The sequence below is a fragment of the Carcharhinus amblyrhynchos genome, chromosome 9, assembly GCF_965287045.1.
Source record: "Carcharhinus amblyrhynchos chromosome 9, sCarAmb.v2.hapA, whole genome shotgun sequence".
Classification (NCBI taxonomy): Eukaryota; Metazoa; Chordata; class Chondrichthyes; order Carcharhiniformes; family Carcharhinidae; genus Carcharhinus; species Carcharhinus amblyrhynchos.
In genome coordinates, this window is record NC_137332.1 from 57,822,128 (window position 1) to 57,848,431 (window position 26,304).

Genomic DNA, 26,304 nt, shown 5'->3' on the forward strand with positions numbered 1-26,304 from the left:
TGTGTTAATGTGCATGAGCAGTAATTATGATACAATTTTAATAAGTTAAAGAAATGGCTGAAATAAACTTTCATCTCAACTAAGCAATTCCCACATCAACTGCGGCTGTTGCCAAAAGCCAGTTCCAGATAGGAATCTGTATAATAAATGTAGGAATAATTACCAACAGCAACAGTCTTTCTGAATGCATGCGCACAGGTATAATTTGGGGAGTGCCTGTGTTTAGTAATATCTGAGCGGTACTGCATTGTCACGACCTACCTGCCTCTTCTCCAATTTGCCTAATAGAGGTTTCTTCAGTAATCGGATCCACAGAAACATGCTCCACATTAAAAAAATTGAATAAAAAGCACTAATTTTTGAGGATGACACTGAAGATTACAATTGCTCAAAATAAAAAAAGCTGGTAATTTCATTTTACCTGTTCCACAAAACATTCTAAAAGACTCTCTCTTGAAATACAATGTAATCCAGTATTTTAACTTCATTTTCAAATGGGTAGGGTGGGTTGGATGCCTGAAGAGAGAAAATCTACAAAATAAAGCTGAAAGCAGGTACAGGCATAACAGGCTCACTACTTACCTTGGCATCATGTGTAGTGTTGATCCTGTAGTGGTAAACTCGACCTTCGTAGCGGAGGGATATTGATAGTTGTCCCGGACTGCTCTCACTTTCTCGCACAAGGAAGCTGCCATTGATGAGGCTGCTGAGCAGGTACTCAGCTGCACTACGCGAGACAGGGCCATGGTACCAGGAGTGCTTTTCCAGGCTATTTACAGGTGTAATATAATTGCTGGGGACCCATCCCTGCCCGTTCTTGGAGCGCACCTCACACCACTCGCCATTCTGATTATAACACAGCACACGTAGCTTTTCACCTGTTGAATTAGTAGAATCCTGGTCATACATCACATGAATTTGCAAAACATTTAACTTGTTTTTTGCTTCTCAGTGCATCCTTAACCATCAAAGAAAAGGAAAATTAATTCCAATCAGGTGATACAAATATCAAAGTGAGTAAGAACTATAGCATCCCTAGAGTGCAGAAGGAAGCCATCCAGTCCATCAAGTCTTTACTGACTTGCTAAAACAGCATCCCACCCAGGCTAAGGGCTCAACCACTCCCCCTTGACCACAGCCCTCCTCCACCTTGCTGAACTTTCTCTTGCATTGTGCAACTTTTCTTTTGGTAGTACTCATTTCCTCCAAATAAAAGGTGTTGTTGATGTTGCCAACTCTGGTTGAACATAACCCAGGAAACTTTAGCCGAAATGATGTTAAGGAAAGCTGGAAGTGCGGCATGCACAAGCCAACTGTTACCCTGCTACCTGCATGAACTCTCATTCTGTTTCTTGCCGGCAGTCACATCCTTTTTGATGATGTTACCTACCATACCAGTGCTTCTGATACAGAATAGATCCTAAACAAGAGGGCATTCATCCTCACAAGCCAGTTCCTTCTTGCTGCAAGAGCAATTTAGCTACAACTGCCTTTCCCTGTAACCATACAAATATTTTAATTTCAAGTATTTATCCAATTCCTTATGAAAGCTACAACTGAATGTGTCCACCACACTCTCAGGCAGTGCATTCTAGATCATAGCCACACTCTGCATAAAAATGTTTTTCTTTGTGTCGCCTTTGGTTGTTTTGCCAATCACTAAGTCTAGATCTTCAACTTTTCCACCCTTCTGCTAAAGAAACATTTTGCTCAACTACTCTGCCCAGACTCATGATTTTGAGCACCTTTATCACGTGTCCTCTCAACTTTTATTGTCTTGGAGCCCCAGCTTCTTCAACCTATCCACATAACCGAAGTCTAGCACACTTGTAAATCTTTTCTGCACCCTCTCTAAAGCCTTCATACCTTCCCTAAAGTGTGGTGCCCAGAATTGGATGCAGTTCTCCAGTTAAAGCCAGACCAGAGTTAACATAAAGCTTCACCATAACTTCCTTGCTTTTGAACAGTATGCCTCGATTTATAAAGCCCACGGTCTCAGTCTTTTTCAGTAAGTTTAAGTTTCTTCTTTTGTGTATCCCTCCTATGCTCCAAAGACTTTAGTTCTCTCGTATCAAGTGTCCTAAGGTCACACGTATTACACTTGAATGCCATCAACAACGAGAATTATTTACAGGAGTTAGCTTGAGAAAATGAATTCAAAGACACACATGTATAAACATTTCAGGTGGCTAAGCTGTGAATGGAAGAAGTTAAACAGGCCTGTGGCTGCAATGCAGAGCTAATGCATGTAGTTAGCAGATATTTATTTCCCAAACGTTTACTAACACCTTAATTGCAAATAAAACAATCATTCTTATTTTAAATACTTACAAGGTCATGTCCTTCCTTGACTGTGCAATCTTCTTCTGTCCTACAACCCTCAGATTTCTGTACTCCTTGAATTCTGGCCTATTACACATTCTGGATTTTCATCATCTGTCATGGGTAGCCGTGCCATACCTGTCTAAAGCAAATTCCTGAAACTTTCTTCCTAAACCCCTCTGCCACTCTTCCCTTTAAGTGATTCCTTCAAACCTACCTCTTTGACTGAGCTTTAATCATCTGTGCTAATATCTATTATATGGCTCAGTTTTCCATTTAGTCCACTTTGCTCCAGCCAAGTTGACTGGGATATTTTTACTATGTTAACTACATAAATAAATTTAAGTTGTTAGTGATCCACTCACAGTCATTCAGACTGGCTGCAAAACACTGACACATTACTAAGTTAGCCTTATGTCAGTGTAAAACTATTTCAACAAGGTTTGGTTATTCATTCAACAGTTAATGCATAAATGCAGCTGCTTACCTTTAGTAATGCTGAGTGTGTTGTCACCACTTGCAACAAAGTCATAAAGTGCAACAAATAGATTAGGGTCACTTTCAGCAGCTCCCAAGAGGTTTTCTTTTGAGCTCCACCTCACTGCTTCGTTGAGTGTCTGAGAGTCAATTTCTGAACCAAATGGACGGTGCAAAACTTCTATAAAGAGAGAGAGATTAGAGTGTTATTTAAGTACACAAACAAAAACGGAATCAAAAGTTAATTAATGCAATTTAGTGCAGTGACAGCAAAAGAGGAACACAAATTTTGCTAAAATTGGTGAAAAACTATAAAACGTTTCACAAGGCTATTCCCAAGTGAGCAGCACTTGCTATTAAGAGTCTCAGGTTAACCACACTGCTTTAGAATATTCTTATTGCAATGCTGTGAATACTGTTGCAGCACGAGTGGATTATATGGGGATGGATGGGTGAAGGGATGGGGAACCAGAAGCTCAAAAACACAAAACTTTTCAAACTCCCAGTTAAATCACTAAAATGATACTGAAATTGACATCAGATTTACCTATTTCACACTAAAACAGCATCCATGATGTTCAAGAAAATAACATTTTCACATTTGCTGATGACACCACCATTGTGGGTCGGATCTTAAATAATGAGATGGATTACAGGAAAGACAGAGAATCTGGTGAATTGATGCAACGAAAATAATCTCTCCCTCCCTCAAAGTCATCAACTTCAGGAAGGGTAGTGGAGGACATGCCCTGTCTACATTAATGGGGATGAAGTGGAGACGGTCAAGAGCTTCAAGGTCACCAACCACCTGCCCTGATCCCTCCATGATGCTACAGTTAAGAAAGCCCACCAATGCCTCTGCTTTCTCAGGATGCTACGAAAATTTGGTATGTCTGCTACGACTGACACCAACTTTTACAGACTGTCTGACAGACTTTTACAGACTGTCACCATAGAAAGCATTCTTTCTGGTTGGATTGCAGCTTGGTATGGCTCCTACTCTGTCCAAGATCACAAGAAACCACAAAGGGTCATGAATGAAGCTCAGTCCATCACACAAACCAGCCTCCCATTGACTCTGTCTACACTTCCCGCTGCCTCAGAAAAGCAGCCAGCATAACTAACGGCCCCACGCACCCCGGACATACTTTCTTTCACCTTATTCCATCAGGCAAAAAGGTACAAAAGTCTGAGATCACATACAAACCAACTCAATAACAGCTTCTTCCCTGCTGTCATCAGACTTTTGAATGGATCTACCTCGCATTAATTTTTTCATTCTGTACACCCCAGCTATGACTGTAACAACACATTCTGCATTTCTTCTCAACATATGGTCATGCTTTGTTTGCATAGTGCGCAAGAAACAATAAATCAAACGCAATGTGATTGTCAATCAAATTAAAATATTTCCTGTCTAATTTCGTACTGACCAACAATAACAAAATTTCTCAGCAAAAGGCAAACATTCCATAAAATCTAAACAAATGAGAAAGGGTATTGGTGAGAGTTCTCTGGTATTAGAGGTTCATGCACACTCTCAATCTGACATAGAACATGAATGTGTTGCAGAATCAAAGCAATCTTTCTTGGGAACACTGGAGAAACAACAGCTTTGAGGTTATCATACATGAGGTGGGGGGGGGGGGAATCAATCTTCAACTGAAGCCAAACTTGACATAAAAATCACTTAAAATTCAATATTGTCAACTTACACACATTTAATTAGAAGCCTATATCTTAACTCTAACATAAAATAACTGCAAATGCCTTAACAGGATCAAATATGTTTCTGTAACAGTCACTCCACTAAGATACTCATGTTGGGTTTTCCTTCATTAGTGCTGAATAATACACAACTGTTGATAGCTATTGGTCAAGTTTATGGGGTATGAAATCCCTCCAGCTTTTCCAGGATACATCAGGAGTATATACCACTTATGGCCAAGAACACAAAAGCAAATTGCCTTCTTTCAGCCCCCCTGAGAAGATCACCAAGTTAGGTAACTAGAAAGCGTGAAAACATACAACTATCTATCCATCTGTTTGTTCTTTGACTGACAGGAACATGAAGATGTGGAGATGCCTGTGTTGGACTGGGATAAACACAGTAAGAAGTCTCACAACACCAAGTGTTTCAGTGATCGTTCACCAGTATGTCACTGATGTTGTACGAACATGACGAGACACAAGAACATAAGAAATAGGAGCAGGAGTAGGCCATCTAGCCCTTCGAGCCTGCCCCGCCATTCAATAAGATCATGGCTGATCTGTTGTGAGACAGAGAATTGGAATTGAAATTTATTATTGTCGTTGAACAATTATCAAACCTAAAGACTTTTTTTTTGAAGTCAAAAGCAGAATCAGTGAGTATTGAAGCACACAATCCAATTATTTTTAGTCAGTGGTACACAAATAGTGCGATAGTAAAATTAAAGTAACAAGCAGTTGAAGTGTTTCAATTCCAGAAGTTACAACATGCTTCATTTTGAAGCAAACCTGCTCATGATTCAGAAAAGACCTACACTCAGCAGTTTATCATAACCAAAGCAAACATACACAGCGAATGAAAATGTCACAGCTTTCACCCAATTATAGAAGACAAATAAAGGTCATTCAACCCATTCTAGCTCATTCATTTGATTTCCCCTGATTTTGTCCCAATGGCCAGACAATATTTTAGCAGACACAAAGCAAAATTTACCAATCATGATAACTTTAACAACGTTCAACATCGCACTTACAGCTTTGTAGAGAAAAACTAAGTTGACCATTCTGTACCAAAATAATTGCAATGCTCTCTCCACTTTCCACTCTGTATTCCCCTATTTCTGTTTCACCTGTTAAATTAACACTGTGAAAATAATTGTGCCAAAACCAATTATTACAATGCACCCTGTGGAAAATAGCATTCTTTTTAACAGGAGCTTAATACTGTACCTTCAACATAGAACTCAGCAGCAAAGGGGAAGGACTCAGAAACATCTTCACTATAGGAAAAAATTAGGCCACGTCTGTCTTCATCAAAACTACCAGATGGCAGCAAGACTGCTCCAGAGCTCATCTTTGTTGTACAAACAATTCAGCTGCTTCAAGTTATAAAGACACAATTGCATTGTTCAGAAGTTAAATTTTGACCACAGAACTGTGGGTGCAAAATACTAAAGAATCCACAGAATGAATGTGTGGGTTGGTTGAATGTTATTCATTGGACACGGGGTGGTGGCATCATGTGGGAAAATAGACATGTCGCAACTGAATTTTTAAACACAAATGGCTGCCATTTAGCAAAATTACCTAATCACAAAGAACATTCCTCAGTGGATAGTCATATAGTTATGTACTTCAGTATTACATCTTTGCATTTGAATTGTCATAAAACTACCATTAACAAGGTAAATCGTTTCAGATTTGTTCCTTGGAAGATCATTTTGATCCCAAATGTTAACTCTTTCTCCATAGATGTTAAGAAGTCTCACAACAACAGGTTTAAGTCCAACCAGTTTATTTGATAGTAATCCCACAAGCTTTCAGAAACTGTGTTCCTTTGTCAGGTGTGTGGAAGGTTCTGATCAGAGAAAGGCATATAAAGACACACACAGTTTACAGAGTACTGATTAGAATGCAAGTCTTTGCAACTAACCTGCTATTCACGTCTTAAAGATGCAGACAATGTGAGTGGAGGTAGTATTAGCATAGGTTAAAGAGATGTGTATTGTCTCCAGACAGGACAGTAAGTGAGATTTTACAAGCCCAAGCAAGTCAAGAGGATTACAGATAGTGCAACATGAACCCCAGATCCTGGTTGAGGTTGAGGTAGAGGCAGAGTCAGTGAGCAGAGACTGATAGCCAAGTTCCGCAAACGTGAGGATGGCCTCAACTGGGATCTGAGGTTCATGTCACGCTGTCACATCTCCATACTCCATAGATGATGCCAGACCTGTTGAGTTTATTCAGCATTTTCTGTTTAAAACTCTTTCAGACATTGCTTTCTATACATTAATGATGTTTTGTTCTCCAACTTTGCTTTTGTTTCATTTTAGTGTATAGCACGATCCACAGGAACAAACACAGAAATGGCAGAAGTTAGGGTAGCACTTTGGTAGTGATACTTTTTTCCCTTTTAAGATGCTGACTTACTAGTGCTTATTTTTACCTCTTCATTTAGCTCTGATTTCCAGCAAGTACCTTGCTGAAAATCTCCCCCATCTATACTCAACCGTATCTATGATCTGTGAGATATGTAACCAATTATCTCTCTAATTACTTAAATGGAAGAATTTTGTGGTTACAAATTGCCGCTAACTGAGTGATTGAGTTATTTAGTGTAATTATGAGATGACTAAAAAAGTTTGGTCAAAAGTAGCATACAACTTGGTGTTCCCCATCTTATCCCATGGTTGTTAAATATATGAGGAAATCATTTGTTTGTTCAACAACTCAGTGGAAAGGCATTACTCCACAAGACATTCCGCAATACTCAAGTCTGCTTCAACTCACAATCTCTACCATCAAGAAGCACAAAAGCAGTGAAATCATGGAAACACTGTCATCATTAAGTCACACGCAACATTCAGTTCTGGTCACTGGGTGAAAATCCAGGAATTAGCATTCCAAAAGTGCATCATTCCCTCAATACTGCACTGAAATGTCAGCATGCATTAGGTGCGGAACTTTCCCAAATGGGACTTAAACTGCTACCTTCTGAATCAGATGAAGGTGCTAATTCTGGGCTAAAGTTGGCGTTGGGTTGACAGAATCAGAGAATCCCTACAGTGTAAAGGCAGCCATTTGGCCCATTGAGTCTGACAGATCATCTTTCTGAGGCACACCTCATTCCTGTAACCCCACTTATTGACCATGGCTAATCCCCCGAACTTACACACCTTGGATACGAAGAGACAATTTACCATGGCCACCATGGTAAAGAGAAGGAGAGCGTAAGATGTTGCATTGCACTGGAGATCGTGGAAATGGCAGAAGATAATTCATTGAAAGTGGAGGCTGGAGGGGTAAAAGCTGAGGACAAGGGGAAGTGATTTTGGCAAGAGAAGTGAGCACAAATGCATGAAATAGAGCAGATATGACAGGCAGCTCTGCCAACCATGGTAGAGGCAATCCTTAGTCAAAGAAAAGTTTTTAAGTCTTAGAAAGGCTGATATGCAAGGCAGGATCATCAGAACAAATGTCATGGAAACAAGCGAAACTAAGAGAATAGAGTGATTAGAAGACATGGAGTGTAAGAAAGGACTCCCTGGGTGAAAAAGAATTAGAAAGTGTATTTATGACAATATCAAAGAAGAAAATACAGCTCAAAACCAAAGAATACAGAAGATTTAGAGAGGAGGTGTAAAAGCACATTAAAGAAGCAAAGTTTCTGCTCCCTGTACTTAGAATACTGGAGGCTACCTCCTACCTTCTGCTGGAGTCCACCTCTGTTATTCTGACAGCAGTTTGTATCCCACCCCATGTGGACACGAAGACCGCGCTGGACAAAATATTCACCACCACAAATAACCTTGATGTGAAACATCCTGAGGCCTTGTTCATCATTGCTGGGGACTTCAATCAGTAAAAAGTCTGACAACACCAGGTTTTAGTCCAACCGATTTATTTGATAGTAAACTCTCAAGCTTTCGAGGGGACTGCCTCTTCGTCAGGTGAATGGAGAGTTCTGACCTTGGCCAGACTGCATTGTCGGACAGACATTCACCTGTGTTTACCCCAGTCCAACGCCGGCACATCCACATCATGACTTCAATCAGGCCAAGCTCAAGAACATCCTAACAAGATACCACCATGTTTCCTGTCTATCAGGGGCCCAAACATTCTAGACTACTGCTACACAAATATCAAACATGCCTCCTGCTTACACTTTGGCACATCAGACCACAAGGCTGTGCTCCTCCTCCTGGCTTACAAGCAAAACTGAAACGGGAAAATCCATGAAAGGAAGTCGTGCAGTGTTGGTCTGAGGAATTAAATGATCTCCTAAAAGACTGTTTCGAGTCAGTTGACTGCTCAATATTTAAAAACGCAGTGACCAACCTAAATGTGTATGCCTACAGTAACTGAGTTCATTAGCAAGTGTTTAGATGACTGTATGCCAAAGAAGCAAATCCTTGTATCCCCCAACCAAAATTCATGGATGAACAGGGATATCCATTGCTTGCTAAAGTCTAGGTTTGAGGCATTCAAATCAGGTGGCTCTGACCTATACAAGAAATCCAAGTATGATCCATGGAGATCCATCAAAGATTCCAAAAGACAGTACCAGACAAAGCTAGAGTCTCATGCTAGCCATACCGACCCCCACTGACTCTGGCAAGGTCTGCAAGATGTAACAGGCTACAAAATGAAGGCATGTAAAAATCGTCGGCATCAATGCACCCCTCCCTGACGAACTCAACCCATTCTTGCTCAAAACGGGAATAGAAGTCAGTGAGAGCATGCCCTCCTCCACGGAAGCATCAGACGAACCAATATTCAAGATCAACATTGCAGATGTCCAAACAGTCTTCTCAAAATCAAAGTACTGGGGTACCCGGATGAGCACTCTGATACTGCACGAACCAACTGGCGGAGGTATTCACAGACATCTTCAACCTCTCTTTACACCAACGTGAAGTCCCTGTATGCTTCAAGATGACGACCATCACACTGGTACCAAAGAAAAGCCAGGCAGCATATCTTAATGACTATTGTCCAATGGCTCTGACATCCATCATTATGAAGTGTTTCAAAACGTTAGTCAAGGCACAATTCCGGCCTCGCAGACTGCTTGGATCCACTACAGTTCACCTATTGCCACAGGTCCACGGCAGACACCATCTCCATGACACTACACTCAACCCTGGAACATCTAGGCAACAAAGACATTTACGTCAGATTCCTATTTATACAACAGCTCAGCCTTCAACACCATTATTCCTACAAATTGCATTTCCAAATTTCGTGGCCGAAGGCTGAGCTCCTCCCTCTGTGACTGGATTGGATCTTAGACTTCCTAACCCACAGGCTGCATTCAGTAAGGATAGGCAACAACACCTTTCCCATGACTATCCTCAATAGCGGTGCCCCATAAGGCTATGCCCTCAACCCCTTACTGTACTCCTCATACATCTATGACTGTGCGGCCAAATTCCCCTCCAACTTAATTTTCAAGTTTGCTGATGATACTATGTGGGTCAGATCTCAAATAATAAGGCAGAGTACAGGAAAAAGATAGAAAGTCTAGTGCACTGGTGAGAGGACAATAATCTCTCCCTCAATTTCAAGAACACTACATTGTACTACATATGTAACACTACATTCTGCACTTTCTCCTTTCCTTCTCTATGTATGATATGCTTTGTATAGTGTGCAAGAAACAATACTTTTCACTGCACACCAATACATGTTACAATAATAAATCAAATCAGACCGATGCTGATTACTCCAGAAACAGAGTGCCAAACAAATCCACGTGTTCCTCAACTGGATACCATGGATGAACCTGGACTGCTGGCTTAAGTCCAGGTCAGAGGTGTTCAAGTCAGGTGACACTGACCTATACCAGAAAGCCAGATACGGTCTAAGAGATCCATTAAAGATGCCAAAAGACAATACCGGATCAAGCTAGAGTTCCAGGCTAGTTACACTGACCCCACCGACTATGGCAAGGTTTGCATCATGTAATAGGCTACAAGATGAAAACATGTAAAATCATCGGCTCCAACGCACCCCTCCCTGATAAGCTCAATGCATTCTAAACAGTTTTGAGCAAGAGGTCAGCAACAGCATGCCCTCCATCCTGGAAGAACCTGTATTTGGGGTCACCATTGTAGATGTCAGAGCAGCTTTCTTGAAGGTCAATCCACAGAAAGAAACTGGCCCAGATAGGGTACCTGGATTCTGCGTGGAACAGCTGGCTAAGGTGTTCATAACATCTTTACAACAATCTGAGGTCCCTATCTGCTTCAAGATGACGATCATTCTGGTACCTAAGAAAAATCAAGCAGCGTGCCTTAATGACTATTGGCTGGTGGCTCTGATATCCATCATTATGGAGTGCTTCGAAAGGTTAGTCACGGCACGAATCAACTGCAGACTCCTGGACTACCTGGATCCACTAGTTTGCCAACTGCTGCAACATATAGCAGATGCCATTTCCCTGGCCCTGCACTCAACCCTGGGACACCTAGATAACAAGGACACCTATGTCAGACTCCTATTTATTGAATACAGCTCAGCTTTCAACACCATTATTCCTATGAAACCCATCTTCAAACTCCTGGCTTCGGCACCTTCCTCTGCGACTGGATCCTGAACTTCTTAACTCACAGACCATAATCAATAAGCTTAGGTAACAACACCTCCTCCACGATCATCCTCAACATTGATGCCCCGCCAGGCTGTGTTCTCAGGCCCCTACTATATTCCTTATACACCTGTGACTGTATAGCCAAATTCCCCTCCAACTCAATTTTCAAATTTGCTGACAACACCACCGTAGTGGATCGGATCTCAAACAACGATGAGGCAGAGTACAGAAATGAGATACAGAATGTAGTGAACTAGTGCAGCAACAATAATCTCTCCCTCAATATCAACAAAACGAAGATGATTGTCATTGATTTCAGGAAGCGTATAGGAGAACATGCCCCTGTCTACATCAATGGGAATGAAATACAAAGGGTCGAGAGTTTCAAGTTTTTATGTTTCCTGATCACCAACCTGTCCTGGTGCCCTCATGCCGACACTATAGTTAAGAACGCCCATCAACGCCTCTACTTTCTCAGAAAACTAAGGAAATTTGGCAAGTCAGCTATAACTCTGATCAACTTTTACAAATGCACCATAGAAAACATTCTTTTTGGTTGTATCACAGCTTGATATGGTTCCTGCACTGCCCAATACCGCAAGCAACTACAAAAAGTCATGAATGTAGCCCAATCCAACAAGCAAACCAGTCTCCCATCCATTGACTCTATCTACACTTCCTACTGCCTTGCAAAAGCAGCCAACATATTCAAGGACTCCACACACCCTGGACATTCTCTCTTCCACCTTCTTCCTTCGGAAAAAAGATCCAAAAGTCTGAGGTCATGTATCAACTGACTCAAGAACAGCTTCTCCCCTGCTGCTGTCAGACTTTTGAATGGACTTACCTTGCATTATGTTGATCTTTCTCTACACCCTAGCTATGACTGTAACACTACATTCTGCACTCTTTTGTTTCTTTCTTTACGAACAGTAAGTTTTGTCTGCGTCTAAGAAACAATACTTTTCAGTGTATGTTAATATATGTGACAATAATAAATCAAAATCAAATCAAAACAGAACTATATGCAAGTATGGGTTGACACTGCCAAAATGTAAAGGCAAGAATTCATTGTGGAGACTGGGAGTTGTGAAAAAGAAATGAAGAGCAAGTGTTCACCATTGCCATCTTTATGGAGCTCATCTCCCCAGCAAAGTAAGGCAGAATTGGTCTCAACGCCCCAGGTCAAACAAGAGAGAAATGAGAAATGATTCACATGCTGGTACTGCATGTTATTGAATATTGACAGAGGACATAATCAGGCCTGACGCACTCAGTTAAATAGCTTGCCAACATTCACAATCAAACCTAGACACATGGAGGAATAGCCATTTAAAGGTATTGAATGGTTTCCAGTGCATGTTTAATTGCTCCTTCAGAATAGGAAGAAAAAAATCTGAAGGAAAAAAAGGGTAAAAATCTTGATTGAAGCAAGATTGAGAGGAGCATCTGCTTAGTATCTTCACTAAAAGAAGCATCGCTGTTTTCACTAGAGTCATTAATACAATCTTATACATTCAACAAACAAAAATCACCATTTTAGAACAATTACACAAGAACTCAGGTTTTCTCACCTCCCCTGCAAAAAGGAGAAGAAAAAAGACCACTTCCAGTAAGGTCACATAACATCAGCTTCCAGTACATAATTCCAGAACCAAGTAGCACATAGATCCAAGACGTTTATGGAAATATTTAAAAATGTCTAGCAAATCTTAATGTCAAGCTGATTTTAGGAGATCGCTAATGCCAGTCTGGTTCAACTGATGCTGGAACACAGTCTGTCTCAACTCCTCCTCAGTCTCAAAACCGATGGACTTGGGATATATGCACAAGTCTATACTTAGTGTTAAGCACTACTTCCTGTCTTTTTGATGACTTACCCTGGCTGGCGCCGCAAATTAACAACAGGGTCTTTCATAGCTTGACTGCCAACAGCTGGTCACAGCCTGATGCAATGCTGATACCATATGCCCCAACTACTACAAACCAGGCCCAGACAACTCAGTTAACACCTGATAACCCTTCAATTGGTCTATTCATGTAAAATCTCTGAGGCCCTCACTCTTCCCAGCTGCTTTGGGCAAGTGCAGGCATGCATTACAGTGCTATTTTTCACAAATTAATATCTTTAGCACAAGTAATTATCGATTGAAATAGTACATTTTGTCCACATTTTAATTTCTAACATTCAGATATCCATGGCTTTTCTTCAGGCTTTCAATTTCAGCTACAAAGGGGATGTGTAAAGACTGGAATATTGTGGGCATAGCTCAGCCCACAAATATATGATTTCCAGGGATCTGGTGCCATCATGACATGTTGAATTCCACTGGGCTATTTGAGCAATGCTCCTTTGACATTGGATATCAAACAAGAATGCTTCCATGTCAAGCAATGTGAAGGCTGTGTCACAACCACATAAAAGGCATTTCTTCAAAGTGGTTTGAGAGATAAGTATGTGTGCGCATCTGTATGTCGTCCTCCCCCTCTAAATTTGTAAGTAATTCAGTTGAAACATAACCAAAGTTTGTTTAATCTTCAACAAGATAAAGGTTAATTTATTGCACAAATACTGCTGCAAGTGACTTAAGTAATAAAGGTGCTACCTGAATACATAGAAAGATTAAATGAAGGTAAGGATAAATACAAATGAAATTCAGTCTCTTAAGATATAATTCCAGGCCCATGGCTTGCAGTTGAAGTGTTTTCTGGAGTGAAGGGTTGAAGTTGAAGAGTTATGTTCAGCAGCTGTAATAGCTTTTGTTGTCAGTTCATCTTTGCCTTTTCAGGTGGATTCAAGTCAAGCAGGTTTTGACCGTAAGACATAGGAGCAGAATTAGGCCACTCGGCCCATCGAGTCTGCTCCGTCATTCAATCATGGCTGACCTTTGCTCATTCCCATTCTCCTGCCTTTTCCCCATAACTTCTGATCCCCTTATCAAGCAAGAACCTATCTACCTCTGTCTTAAACACATTCAATGACCTGGCCTCCACAGCCTTCTGCGGCAAAGATTCATCACTCCCTGGCTGAAGAAATTCCTCCTCTTCTGTGTTTTCAAGGATCATCCCTTTAGCCTGAGGGTATGCTCTCTAGTTCTAGTTTTCCTACACGTGGAAACATCCTCTCCACATCCACTCTATCCAGGCCTCACAGTATCCTATAAGTTTCAATAAGACCCCTCCTCATCCTTCTAAATTTCAATGAGTACAAGCCCAGAGTCCTCAATCATTCCTCATACGACAAGCTCTTCATTCCAGGGATCATTCTTGTGAACCTTCTCTGGACTCGTTCCAAGGCCAGCACATCCTTCCTTAGATATGGGGCACAAAACTGCTCACAATGCTCCAAGTGGATCTGAACAGAGTCTTATACAGCTTCAGAAGTAAATCCCTGTTCTTGTATTCTAATACAGAGTATTGTACTCTGTTTTGGGAAAGCAAAGTTTCTTGTTCCTCAGAAGTACTGAATTTACAACACTTCAATGTTGCTGAGATTCGTGTGCAGCAGAATAACTGTTGACTTATGGATTATGTCTTTAAGAACTGTATTTTTCTCATAACATTTCACTATTGGACACTTGGACTTTTTTTTAAAAAGATTTTCACTTGGGCTGAGAGACATAAAAATTGTGTGTTAACCAGTTCTTGCAACTCGTTTTAAAAATAAGTTTTGTTTCGTATTATATAAATCACTGAGGTTATTGAAAGAAGCTGGATTAAACTTTTTTTGTTGGGCACCTAACAGTGGCAAAGGTGAATAATTGGCCACTTCTGATGAATGAATTTAACATTCAGACTAATACTGCAACCTCTGGAGTAGTGAGGTGACATGAACTGCACATTCCTCTCACACAAGTTGTAACAATAACTTCCTCTTTGTTCTTCCTTGGCAGAAAATCTCCACTAACGATGTCTCTCAGAGCTTTCCCTCTTGGGTTCTGCCCACATGGCTTCTGCAGCCTGTCTTTATCGCAATCAAAAAGTACTGGCTGCTATGTTAATTTCAAATGAGCCATTGTTCCACAGAAACAAATTAATATGCTCTCCTGGAGTCAGTTAGTTCAGTTGATTCAATGAACAACAGCATGGGTTCAATTCCTGTAATGGCTGAGAGGTTATTCATTAAGGTACACTTTTTCAACCCTTAGGTTAAATCACCACTTGTCAGTTCTCTCCCTTGCAAGATGGAGAAAGGAAAACAGCAGAAGTAAACACTTGGTAATTAAGAACCACCTTGAATTGGTTCCAGGAGAATTCAATGTCTACTTAAAGGACATTGTAAAGTATATTTTTGATTGTGCTCAATGAATAAGTGGCATGGCCTGTTTCATGATTTAAAGTACAAGAGGATGTTTAATCTCAAGTGTTTTTCATCTTCTGTTACAGTAAAAGTCTTCAATCATGAAAACTTGTCTAATCATTTCTGCCAATAACTTGGAAGTTTGAATTTGAACATGAATGTTATTGTCTCTATGAAGGCTGAAACAGATGTCAATCCCAAACTTGGAAATATCCTCATAAATTCTGTCATGTTTGCCTCCCTATATTGGTTCATCTGCATTCAGTATTTCTTATCAAAGGAATGCACCTCAAAACATGCAAAACTACACGCTGGAACAAACATAGAACATTACAGCGCAGTACAGGCCCTTCGGCCCTCAATGTTGCACCGACCAGTGGAACCTATCTAATGACCCTCTAACCTAAACTATTCCAATGTTATCCATATGCCTATCTACTGACCTTAAAGTTGGGGAGTCCACAACTGCTGCAGGCAGGGCATTCCACGCCCTTACTAACCTCTGAATAAAGAACCTACTCTGACATCCGTCCTATAATTACCACCCCTTAATTTAAAGTTATGTCCCCTTGTGTTAGCCATCACCATCCGAGGAAAAAGGCTCCCACTATCCACTTTATCTAACCCTCTGATCATCTCGTATGCCTCAATTAGGTCACCTCTTAACCTCCTTCTTTCGAATGAAAATAACCTAAAGTCCCTCAGCCTTTCCTCGTAAGACCTTCCCACCATACCAGGCAACATAATAAGTTAATGCTCGCTTTCTAGCCAGTTAACAAGTTTTATAGCATTCAGGCAACTAAAATGATAAAGATATTACCAAAATGGGTAGAAAACAAGTATAGTAAGACCAGATGCCTAAAATTGCAAAACTGTTCTTTCTAATCAAATAATACACACATCAAGGTTACTCTTACCTTAAATAATGAACGGCAAATATATTCATATACTGAAGTTTTCAGGGAACTAATCAAAGTTGTGATTCGGATATCTGTGTTTTCAGAATCCTTCCTGTTAAATAACTAATTAAAATCAGGGAAAGTATCCCTTCATGAACAATTCAGAATTTCCTCTACCATTGTTAGTATGATCATGTGTTCCATCAATCTCAGCTCAAGCTGGCACGGATAAGATGTAATAAATTGTCACTAAATTATGACTCTAAATTGACCTCTTCCTCCTCTCACTTTGGAAGCATGATAGTATATTGCAGTGGAAATCTTAGCCTTTAATATAGATTTCTCAAATCTAATATCCAGAATATGACTGAGACACAGACTTGCTGGTCCAGGTTGGATTCCCACAGCATATAACTTAGTTGTAGTTCAGAGAAATTTACAGCAAAATAGAAAGTTTCTTTTTTCCTTTGGCTACTTCAAAAATGATTAGGTTCCTTGGGAACTCCATGGACGAAAGCAGATTTGTTTTGAAACTTGGTGTACAAATTTCCACAACACCTTGGGTTTAAAACAAATAACCATGCCTGAAGTGAAATGACAAATTGTACCTTCTTTGTGCGTTACTGTACTTTAAACTCTGCTGACTGGGTTAATGCAAGATAAATTGCTGCTGGATTTTCTGTTCACACTTTGATACATGTTGACATCAGGCTATCCATCTAATTTTAGAAAACAGCTTCTGAATAATTATGCAGTTGAGGGCACAATTCACATAATTGTCACCACATTGTCGATCTTTCCTTCCCTCAATTTGCTCACCTTACACAAAACATTCCACACAAGAGTGCTTTTTAAACTTCAAGCCTTAAAATGACAAACGCACAATGCACGGGACTCACTTCAGCTTCTCAACTGTGTATACAAACAGGCCCTGTCCTCAGACTTCCTGAAAGACACAGTCGCTCAATGTACACAGACCAGGGAGCAAAAAAGTGAACCAGATCACCACTTTGATTAAGTGGGATCATTGATTCTGGTGACTTACTTAAACTCCCCAGATCACAGATCCCATTCCATCCCTTTCCCTGGAACTGTACGAGATGTTGGACGTGCACAATAATTTTAATAGTTTGTGTACTGCTCTTCAAAGTACTGTGACAAATCTGTATAGTGAACTCAGAAAATTTCTATTTTCTCAATTTACAAAAATCGATGAAAACTACCAGTGCACAGGCACATATGAATCATCTTTTAAACAATCTGGATTTAAATGATACCTTTAATGTAATGAAGCATCCCAAAATTCTTTCTGAAAAAATGCACAAATAAATTTCACTAATCTATCATTATGTGCAGTCACTGGATTTAGCTCTGCTTATTCATTTAAGCAAATAATAGAATACAATGTGGTTAACTAATGACTCAATTCAGCCCAGTGTATAAACTTATACACATCTTGAAGTTATTATGGAGACAAACAAACAGAAGGCAATCAGGTCCACAGCATTGTCATTGCTGTTTAAGTCAGGTCTCTTTTGGAAATAGGGGTTTGCTCCTTCCGTACAGATATTATTGTACATGCATAACTGTTAAAACGTCGAGCAAAAAAGAGAAAATACTGGATAGCATCTATGTAGAGAAGTAGTGAGGTTTCAGGCTAACGATCTCACACCAAAAAAATCATTATCTCAAAATGTTAATCCTACTTTTCTCTCTCCACAGATACTACCTGACCTGCAGAGTGTCTGCAGCATTTTCAGGGGAATATCAGATTGGTAATTTTTTTCAAAAAAATGTACCGATCTTTTCTGAATGCCCTGAGACTTTCCACTTTCCTGTCAATGGGATTGCTCAACTCCAGGAGCTTCCTACGGCTAAATATTCAGGCATGTCCATGAAAAATTCCAGACAGCCATCCGTGCAGTCCTGTGTCTCCTATAGTCTTCAACATGACTATGCAGATATTAAACAACACAGCACAGAAAGTGGCATTGAGACAAGAATGTGAGATCAATGTTGGTTCCCATAATCTTGCAAATTCAAATAGCTAATTTCAGTTGCAGCAATAACATTCTGGAGATTAACACTGACTCGAAACTGGACTGCTAGCCATGGCCACAAGAACAGGACAGAGGCTAAAATTGTGTAGTAAGTACCGAATCTCCAAAACCTGTCCACCATCTACGAGGCACATCTCAAGTGGGATGGAATACTGTCCTCTTGCCCAAAATAAATGCAGCTGCAACAACCCCAAAGAAGCTTGACACCGTCCAGGGCAAAGCAGCCCATTTGAGGGGCACCCATCTCCAAACATTCACTCCTTCTATCAATGCACAGTAGCAGCAGTATGTACCATTGACAAGATGCACAACAGGAACTCAAAGCTGCTGAGACAGTTCCTTCCAAACCTATGACCACTACCATCGAGCAAAATAAGGACAGTAGACACATGGGAACACCATGTACTGGCAGGTCCCCGCCAAGCCATTAAACATCCTGGTTTGGAACTATGCCGCCATTCCTTTACTGTTACTGGGTCAAAATCCTGGCACTCCCTCTCTAATATACCATGGATGTACCTATACCACATGGAGTGCAGCAGTTCAATGCGGTGGCTCATTGCCAGCTTCTCAAGAGCAATTAGGGATGGGCAATGAATGCTGGTCGAGCCAGCAACACCCACATCCCATGAATGAAAAAAAAAGGAATGCTGAGCATGGGTCAAGTCTTTTAACCACTCCCGTGCCTTTGGGAAGGATCATTATCCAAAATCACCACCCTACTATTGAGTTTATTAGTGAATAATGCAAAGCAATAATATCAAGAGACCTGGTGGATATTTTGGTGCACACCCTATAGAATCTGGACAGGGGAGAAGAGGGAGGAATATCGTTTTAAAATCAATTTCAGTTGCTGCTCTCCAACTTTTGCCTCAAGTGTTACCTCTTGTTCAGAGTGGATCAGAATACAAAGCCCACATTCCTACTTAATCCAACCTAAGGAGGCGGGATTTCTGCAGGTACTTTTATACTTCGATATTTTTGCGTGAAAATGAGACACTTTGACCTGTTTGTATTAAAACACGTTTACCCAGGTGCTTTTACTGCTGAGGCGAACAAAGAACAATTGATTCGCAGGTAATCCGATTTTATTAACAAATCCTCATTATGTAAACACTATACAAAAACAACTCTCAATTCCCACAACAGCTTCATACAACAGCTTCTGAAGATTTCTAACACTACCCATGTTGACGAACTTGATTGAGCTGCCAGGTCTGATTTGCTGAGCACCGTTGACTCTTGAACTCACAGTCTTCTTTGCGAAGATTGGTCTTGTACGTCCTGAGATACGACTGCTGTTTAACTTAGATTGTCCAATTCTGTGTCGGGCCTAGTTGCTCTGGCTGTTGGCCATTTGGCCACAGCACTACAGCAAGACAACTTCCAATTTTGCAATAACATCTGTGTTGAGGTTTATCAAAAACTTTCATCATAGCCATCCAACTGTGGAACAAAACAGTGCCAGGACATGCTGAAGGAGGAAACCTCACATTAGATGAAGCTAGAACTCCAGTTTGTTTTGAACCCAAGAGTTCCTTTAACCTTATGAGAACTTAAATTTACCGGGATTCAATATGACTGCTTTGAGGTTATGATTGCTTCCAATTATATTTCCTAAACATGCACATTGGTAACTGAATGAGCATACTCAATTTGTTCACAAGCAGCTATTTTTTGAGTATCAACATTTAACTCTTTTTATGTACATGGCAAAAATAAAACAGCATGTTAAAACACCAGATTCATGACCAGTTATATATACATTGGTAACAATTACTCAAATTGATCAACGATTGCATAAATTACTTCAACCATCAGCTCCAATTTTACATAGCAAGAGAAACCATTTCCTCTTGTGAGGGAGTCTAGAACAAGTGGCATAAAATCAAGAGTTAAGCTATCCGTGAATTTCATCAGGAAGCACCTCTACAGAAAGAATAAAGAACAATACAGCACAGGAACAGGCCCTACGGCCCTCCAAGCCTGCACCGATCATGTGTTCCAAACTAGACCATTCGTTTGTATCCCTCTATTCCCAGTCTGTTCATGTGGCTATCTAGATAAGTCTGAAAATGATCCTAACGTAGCTGCCTCAGCACTTTGCTTGGTAGTGCATTCCAGGCCCTCACCACCCTCTGTATAAAATACGTCCCCTGCATATCTGTATTGAACCTTGCCCCACTTACCTTGAACTTGTGACCCCTTGTGTTTATCATCTCCCACCTGGGAAAAAGCTTCCAACTGTTCACCCTATCTATGCCCTTCATAATTTTATAAACTTCTATTAGGTTGCCTCTTAACCTCCGTCTTTCGAGGAAGAACAACCCTAGTTTATGCAATCTCACCTCTTAGCTAAGAACCTCCATACCAGGCAATATCCTGGTAAACCTTTTCTGCACTCTCTGCAAAGCCTTCACGTCCTTCTGGTAGTGTGGTGACCAGAACTGGATGCAGTATTCCAAATGTGGCCGAACCAACGTTCTATATAACTGCAACATCATGTGCCAACTTTTATACTCTATGCCTCGTCCAATAAAGGCAAGCATATCATATGCCTTCTTCACCATTTTTTCCACGTGTTGCCACCTTTAAGGATCTGTGGACTTGCACACCCGGATCCCTGTGTCTACACTCCTGATGGTTCTGCCATTTATTGTATAGCTCCCCCCTGCATTAGATCTACCAAAATGCATCACTTCACATTTATCTGGATTAAATTCCATTTCCCATTTCTCCGCCCAATTTTCCAGCCTATCTGCATCCTGCTGTATTCTCTGACAATGTTTATCACTATGAAAAAAAGGGTAGTGAAAATATGGAATTCTGCGCCTCCCAAAAGCTTTTGAGACTGAGCCAATTGAGATTAAGATATTAGGAATACAGAAACAAAGCAGGCAAATGGCGCTAAGATTTGGAATATTGTTGGTCCAACTGAATGGGGAAAACAGGCTCAGGAAGCCAAACGGCCTTTGCCTGTTCCTATGTTCTTAATTATGGCAGAGTTACAAGCTCAAGTTATTAGAATAGCAACAATTTGGCCAGTAGGATGTGACAATGGTAATCAAATCAAAATAGATCCACTTTGTGCAAGACACCATTCAGAACAAGGCAGATTATGGGGGTGTGGCTTGGAAATTATGAAACATTTGGCAGTTGGATGCCACATGGGGAAGATGGTATCTCTCTGGATGAATGAATTTAGATTGTCCAAAATAATTTCCTCTTGCTTGTAATTATTTTATAATTCATTAGAGGAGCCTAGTTGTATTTAAAAGGCAGTTCTGAAATGGAATTGGAATAAATGACTAATACCAACAACACCACAAGAGACATTCCTCTCAGGTTACAATTACAATCGCAACTAACATGTGCAGACAGCTCACTAAACAATTGCACTACACTGCATTCACAAACTTAACGCGACATTACAATGGTTCATAAATGCTGGTGAAGTAATGGTACTGTTGCACTGCACTTGTCAGCAAGTCAAATATTTGCAAATTATTCCTTTACTAGAAGGTTAGGCCTGGTGATTGTCCGTTGGACTACCACCATAAATACAAGTACTTGGAACAGTTGCCCAATAACTTTTATAAAACTTTCCTTCAAATTTCTCCTTTTCTTCCCCCAACACATGCTGGGAAAGTGTGGAGGGTGTGAGGTGGAGACAGCTTACCTACTTCTTTTAGTATTCACTCAAGGGAATCCTTCGTATGTGCACATCAATAGTGAGTGTGGCCAAGTACTTAACTGTGATCAGTAGCAGATGCAACCAAATAAATCAATGCCACAATGTTGCTAATTCTTTCTGAAATAGTACCTTTTCCTAAGAGACACCATTTATTCCAGTATGAATGCTAATGCTTCCAGCATTCTTGATTGAACATTTTCAACTGAAATATAGCCAATGTTATCAATCACAACAAATAAGTCACCTAGTCACATGCTCGATCATAATTTAATCACTAAAAGACAAAAATATTTAAACTGTTCTTGAAGTACAACAGAACATGCAGTCTGAATACTGATCAGGTATCATATATATTCAGCATGCTTCAAACATTAAAGTTTTGCAACCTATGAGAAAACATAGATTCTTAGAACTGATGACAGTTACAAAATTTAACAACAGTCAACACTGCATCATACTGACTCATTATAGCTTCTATTTATGTTACTTGAAACAATGGTACAATTGTTCCATTCTCAAAACACCTAAATTATTGCAATATTAACTTTTCTTGCTGATGAAACACAAAGGCCTATAAGAGACTGTCTGATTGAGGAGGTCGGGATTGAACAATTACAGCAGGATAGCATTGGATAAGTGACGAGGTTTTGAAAAGGAATACTGCTTGCTGCAACAAGCCAAGTTCAGCAAATGGTATTGATCTACATGTGAACAGTTGGTGTTTTATGTTGAAGACTTGATAACAGGTGGAATATTTAAGTGCAGTAGTCTCCTTGCGGAAATCTAGTGAAAACATCAGCATCTTTTATTGCTCTGGTCCAATTACAGCCACGGAGCAGAACTGACACCTCTCTCTGAAGTATTTGTATGAAGGTGACATTTCTAACATGTAAAACACTTCCATGGAACCTCACACACTGTACAGAAAACACGTGCCAAGTCAGAAACTCAGTGGGTAAGGAGAAAACTCTAATGGTTTTGAAGAGTTTTGTTTGATAGCAAGCTGCAATGGTCAATTGGCTTTGGGACAAATTCCAAATGGCAAGGAGGTTGAAGGTTCTGTCACAATTATCTCAAGGGAAAGAGAATGCACACAGAGAAACAATATGGAGGAGCTAGCAGAGACAATAGTGTAGGACAAGGTCATGGAAAAATTTATAGATAAATTTTAAATTGGGGAAGTCATAGACGATAGAACTGATGGAAAAGCAGGTTGGTTTATGTGCAGCAAAATTTGGATAAATTGTATGTTCTGGAGTGTGAAAGATGGAAAACAAGCAATGACAACATTGGTAATAAAGCCATGCTGGAGGTTAGAGGGAGGTAAACACAGGAACAGAGTTAGAAATAAATTGTCCATGTGATGATAAAGTAATTAGGTTTGAAGATTCAACAGGGTGCCAAGGTTGCAAACCATCTGGTTTAGCTTGAGATGATGACTAAGGAGGAACATGAATTTAATGATCGGGGAGCAAAGTTTAATAACAGACCCTTATCAACTTCAGTGGTTAACACACCTTTGGCAATGAGGGGTTGTGCTTCTGTCAAACTGAAATGAGCTGTTGTATTTCATCAGTGGAGCTTTACAGAAAAAGCAATGACAGCATTCCTCCAAGAAGTCCCCCTTTCAGCATTTGTTCTTTCCACCTGCAACATTTGGCAATTATGTCCAAACTGTTGCAGCCAATAAGTTCCATTTAAAATATTTGTTCAATAGCCTTTGAAAAGTGGTGAAATCGAAACGTTTCACACATTCAAGGAATGGTTAAGAACAAAATCTGTTTCACGTGGCATCAGAACAGTCAAGTAGTTGTTCTATGTATTTGCTCTGTTTTGTTTACAGTTACTAAGCTACAAATGTGCATCATTACCACATAATGGAAATGGAAATCCTGTGCTGTTGCCAGCAGCATGGAGCTTTTGGTATCAGACCTGTCTTAGCAAGAGCTCATTTCCAGTTGTGACATGCATTCTGTGCAGTATCCAACTTGCCTTTTTTGTAATAATGGTGCCAACCACTAGAAAAATAAAATCATGTTACATTACGTAGAACATAGAAGAACATAGAACATTACAGCGCAGAACAGGCCCTTCGGCCCACGATGTTGCGCCGACCAGTTAACAATAAACAATGACCCACTAATCTAAACCAATCCCTTTTCGTCCATAAACCTATCCACGGATCTCTTAAACGCCCCCAAACTAGGCGCATTTACAACTGCAGCAGGCAGGGCATTCCAATCCCTCACCACCCTCTGGGTAAAGAACCTACCCCTGACATCCGTCCTATAACTACTACCCCTTAATTTAAAGCCATGCCCCCTCGTGCTAGCTTTCTCCATCCGAGGAAAAAGGCTATCACTGTCCACCCTATCTAAACCTCTAATCATCTTATATGTTTCAATAAGATCCCCTCTTAGCCGCCTTCTTTCCAGCGAAAACAACCCCAAATCCCTCAGTCTCTCCTCATAGGACCTCCCCTCCATACCAGGCAACATCCTGGTAAACCTCCTCTGCACCCTCTCCAAAGCCTCCACATCCTTCCTGTAATGTGGGGACCAGAACTGCACACAATACTCCAAGTGCGGCCGCACCAGAGTTGTGTACAGTTGCAACATGACGCTGCAACTCCTAAATTCAATCCCCCTACCAATAAACGCCAAGACACCGTATGCCTTCTTAACAACCTTATCTACTTGATTCCCAACTTTCAGGGATCTATGTACACATACACCTAGATCCCTCTGTTCATCCACACTATTCAAAGTCCTCCCGTTAGCCCTATACTCAACACATCTGTTATTCCTACCAAAGTGAATCACCTCACACTTCTCCGCATTAAACTCCATCCGCCACCTCTCGGCCCAGCTCTGCAACCTAAGTCTCCCTGCAAACTATGACACCCTTCCTCACAATCTACCACACCTCCGACTTTGGTGTCATCAGCAAATTTACTAATCCACCCAGCTATACCCTCATCCAGATCATTAATAAAAATTACAAACAGCAGTGGCCCCAAAACAGATCCCTGAGGCACACCACTTGTAACCGAACTCCATGACGAATATTTACTATCAGCCACCACCCTCTGTGTCCTATCTGATAGCCAATTCCTGATCCAATTTCCTAGACTACCCTCAATCCCATACATCTGCATCTTCTGCAGAAGCCTACCATGGTGAACCTTATCAAACGCCTTACTAAAATCCATATACACCACGTCAACTGCCTTACCCCCATCCACCTCTTTGGTCACTTTCTCAAAAAACTCAATAAGGTTAGTAAGGCACGACCTACCCGCTACAAAACCATGCTGACTATCTCCAATCAATTCATTACTCTCCAAATAACTATAAATCCTATCCCTAATAATTTTTTCTAAAACCTTGCCCACAACAGAAGTAAGACTCACCGGTCTATAATTCCCGGGGAAGTCTCTGTTCCCCTTCTTAAACAATGGGACAACATTCGCTATCCTCCAATCTTCCGGTACTATACCAGAGACCAACGACGACCTGAAGATGAGAGCCAGAGGCTCTGCAATCACCTCTCTTGCCTCCCAGAGAATCCTAGGGTAAATCCCATCCGGACCAGGGGGCTTATCTATTTTCAAACCCTCTAGAATATCCAGCACATCCCCCTTATCAACTGCAATACTGTCTATTTTACACCCCTGCAACCCAGTGTCCTCCTCAGCTATATTCATGTCCCCCTGCGTGAACACCGAAGAGAAATATTGGTTCAATGCCTCACCAATCTCTTCCGGCTCCACACACAACTTCCCTCTACTGTCTGTAACTGGCCCTAATCTTGCCCTAACCAACCTTCTGTTCTTGACATACCTATAGAACGCCTTAGGATTCTCCTTAATCCTATCAGCCAAAGTCTTCTCATGTCCTCTTTTAGCCCTTCTTAACTCACTCTTCAATTCCCTCCTAGCCAATCTAAAGCTTTCTAAAGCTTTCTTACATCTAAAGTTCTTTGCAGTTTGTCCAAGATGATGTCTTATCATGAAGGGAGATCCCCTTGGTGAGAAAATACATCACGCAGCCAAGGACAGTCATAAGAACATAAACAAAAGAACGTAAGAAATAGAAGCAGGAGTAGGCCATCTGGCCCTTTGAGCCTGCCCCGCCATTCAATAAGATCATGGCTGATCTGTCGTGGCTCAGTTCCACATTCCCGCCCTCTCCCCATAACCCTTAAACCCCTCGCTTATCAAAAACCCATCAACCCGCATCTTAAAAATA

The 26,304-nt window shown here is 40.7% G+C and overlaps 1 protein-coding gene across 4 annotated transcripts in view; it reads right to left on the reverse strand.

Moving 5' to 3' along the window:
* The window catches only part of abl2 (c-abl oncogene 2, non-receptor tyrosine kinase), a 108,156-nt gene that overhangs the window by 27,756 nt on the left and 54,096 nt on the right, over positions 1-26,304 (reverse strand). For 3 of the 4 annotated variants that reach the window (XM_080195744.1, XM_080195743.1, XM_080195741.1), the window contains exons 2-3: positions 2,810-2,980; positions 583-878 (exon numbers count right to left, since the gene is read on the reverse strand). In XM_080195744.1, coding sequence (XP_080051870.1) covers positions 583-878; positions 2,810-2,980 — 467 coding nt within the window. Of the gene's footprint in view, positions 1-582; positions 879-2,809; positions 2,981-5,739; positions 5,897-26,304 lie in introns of those variants that run through there. The other variant, XM_080195742.1, reaches the window with a different exon arrangement.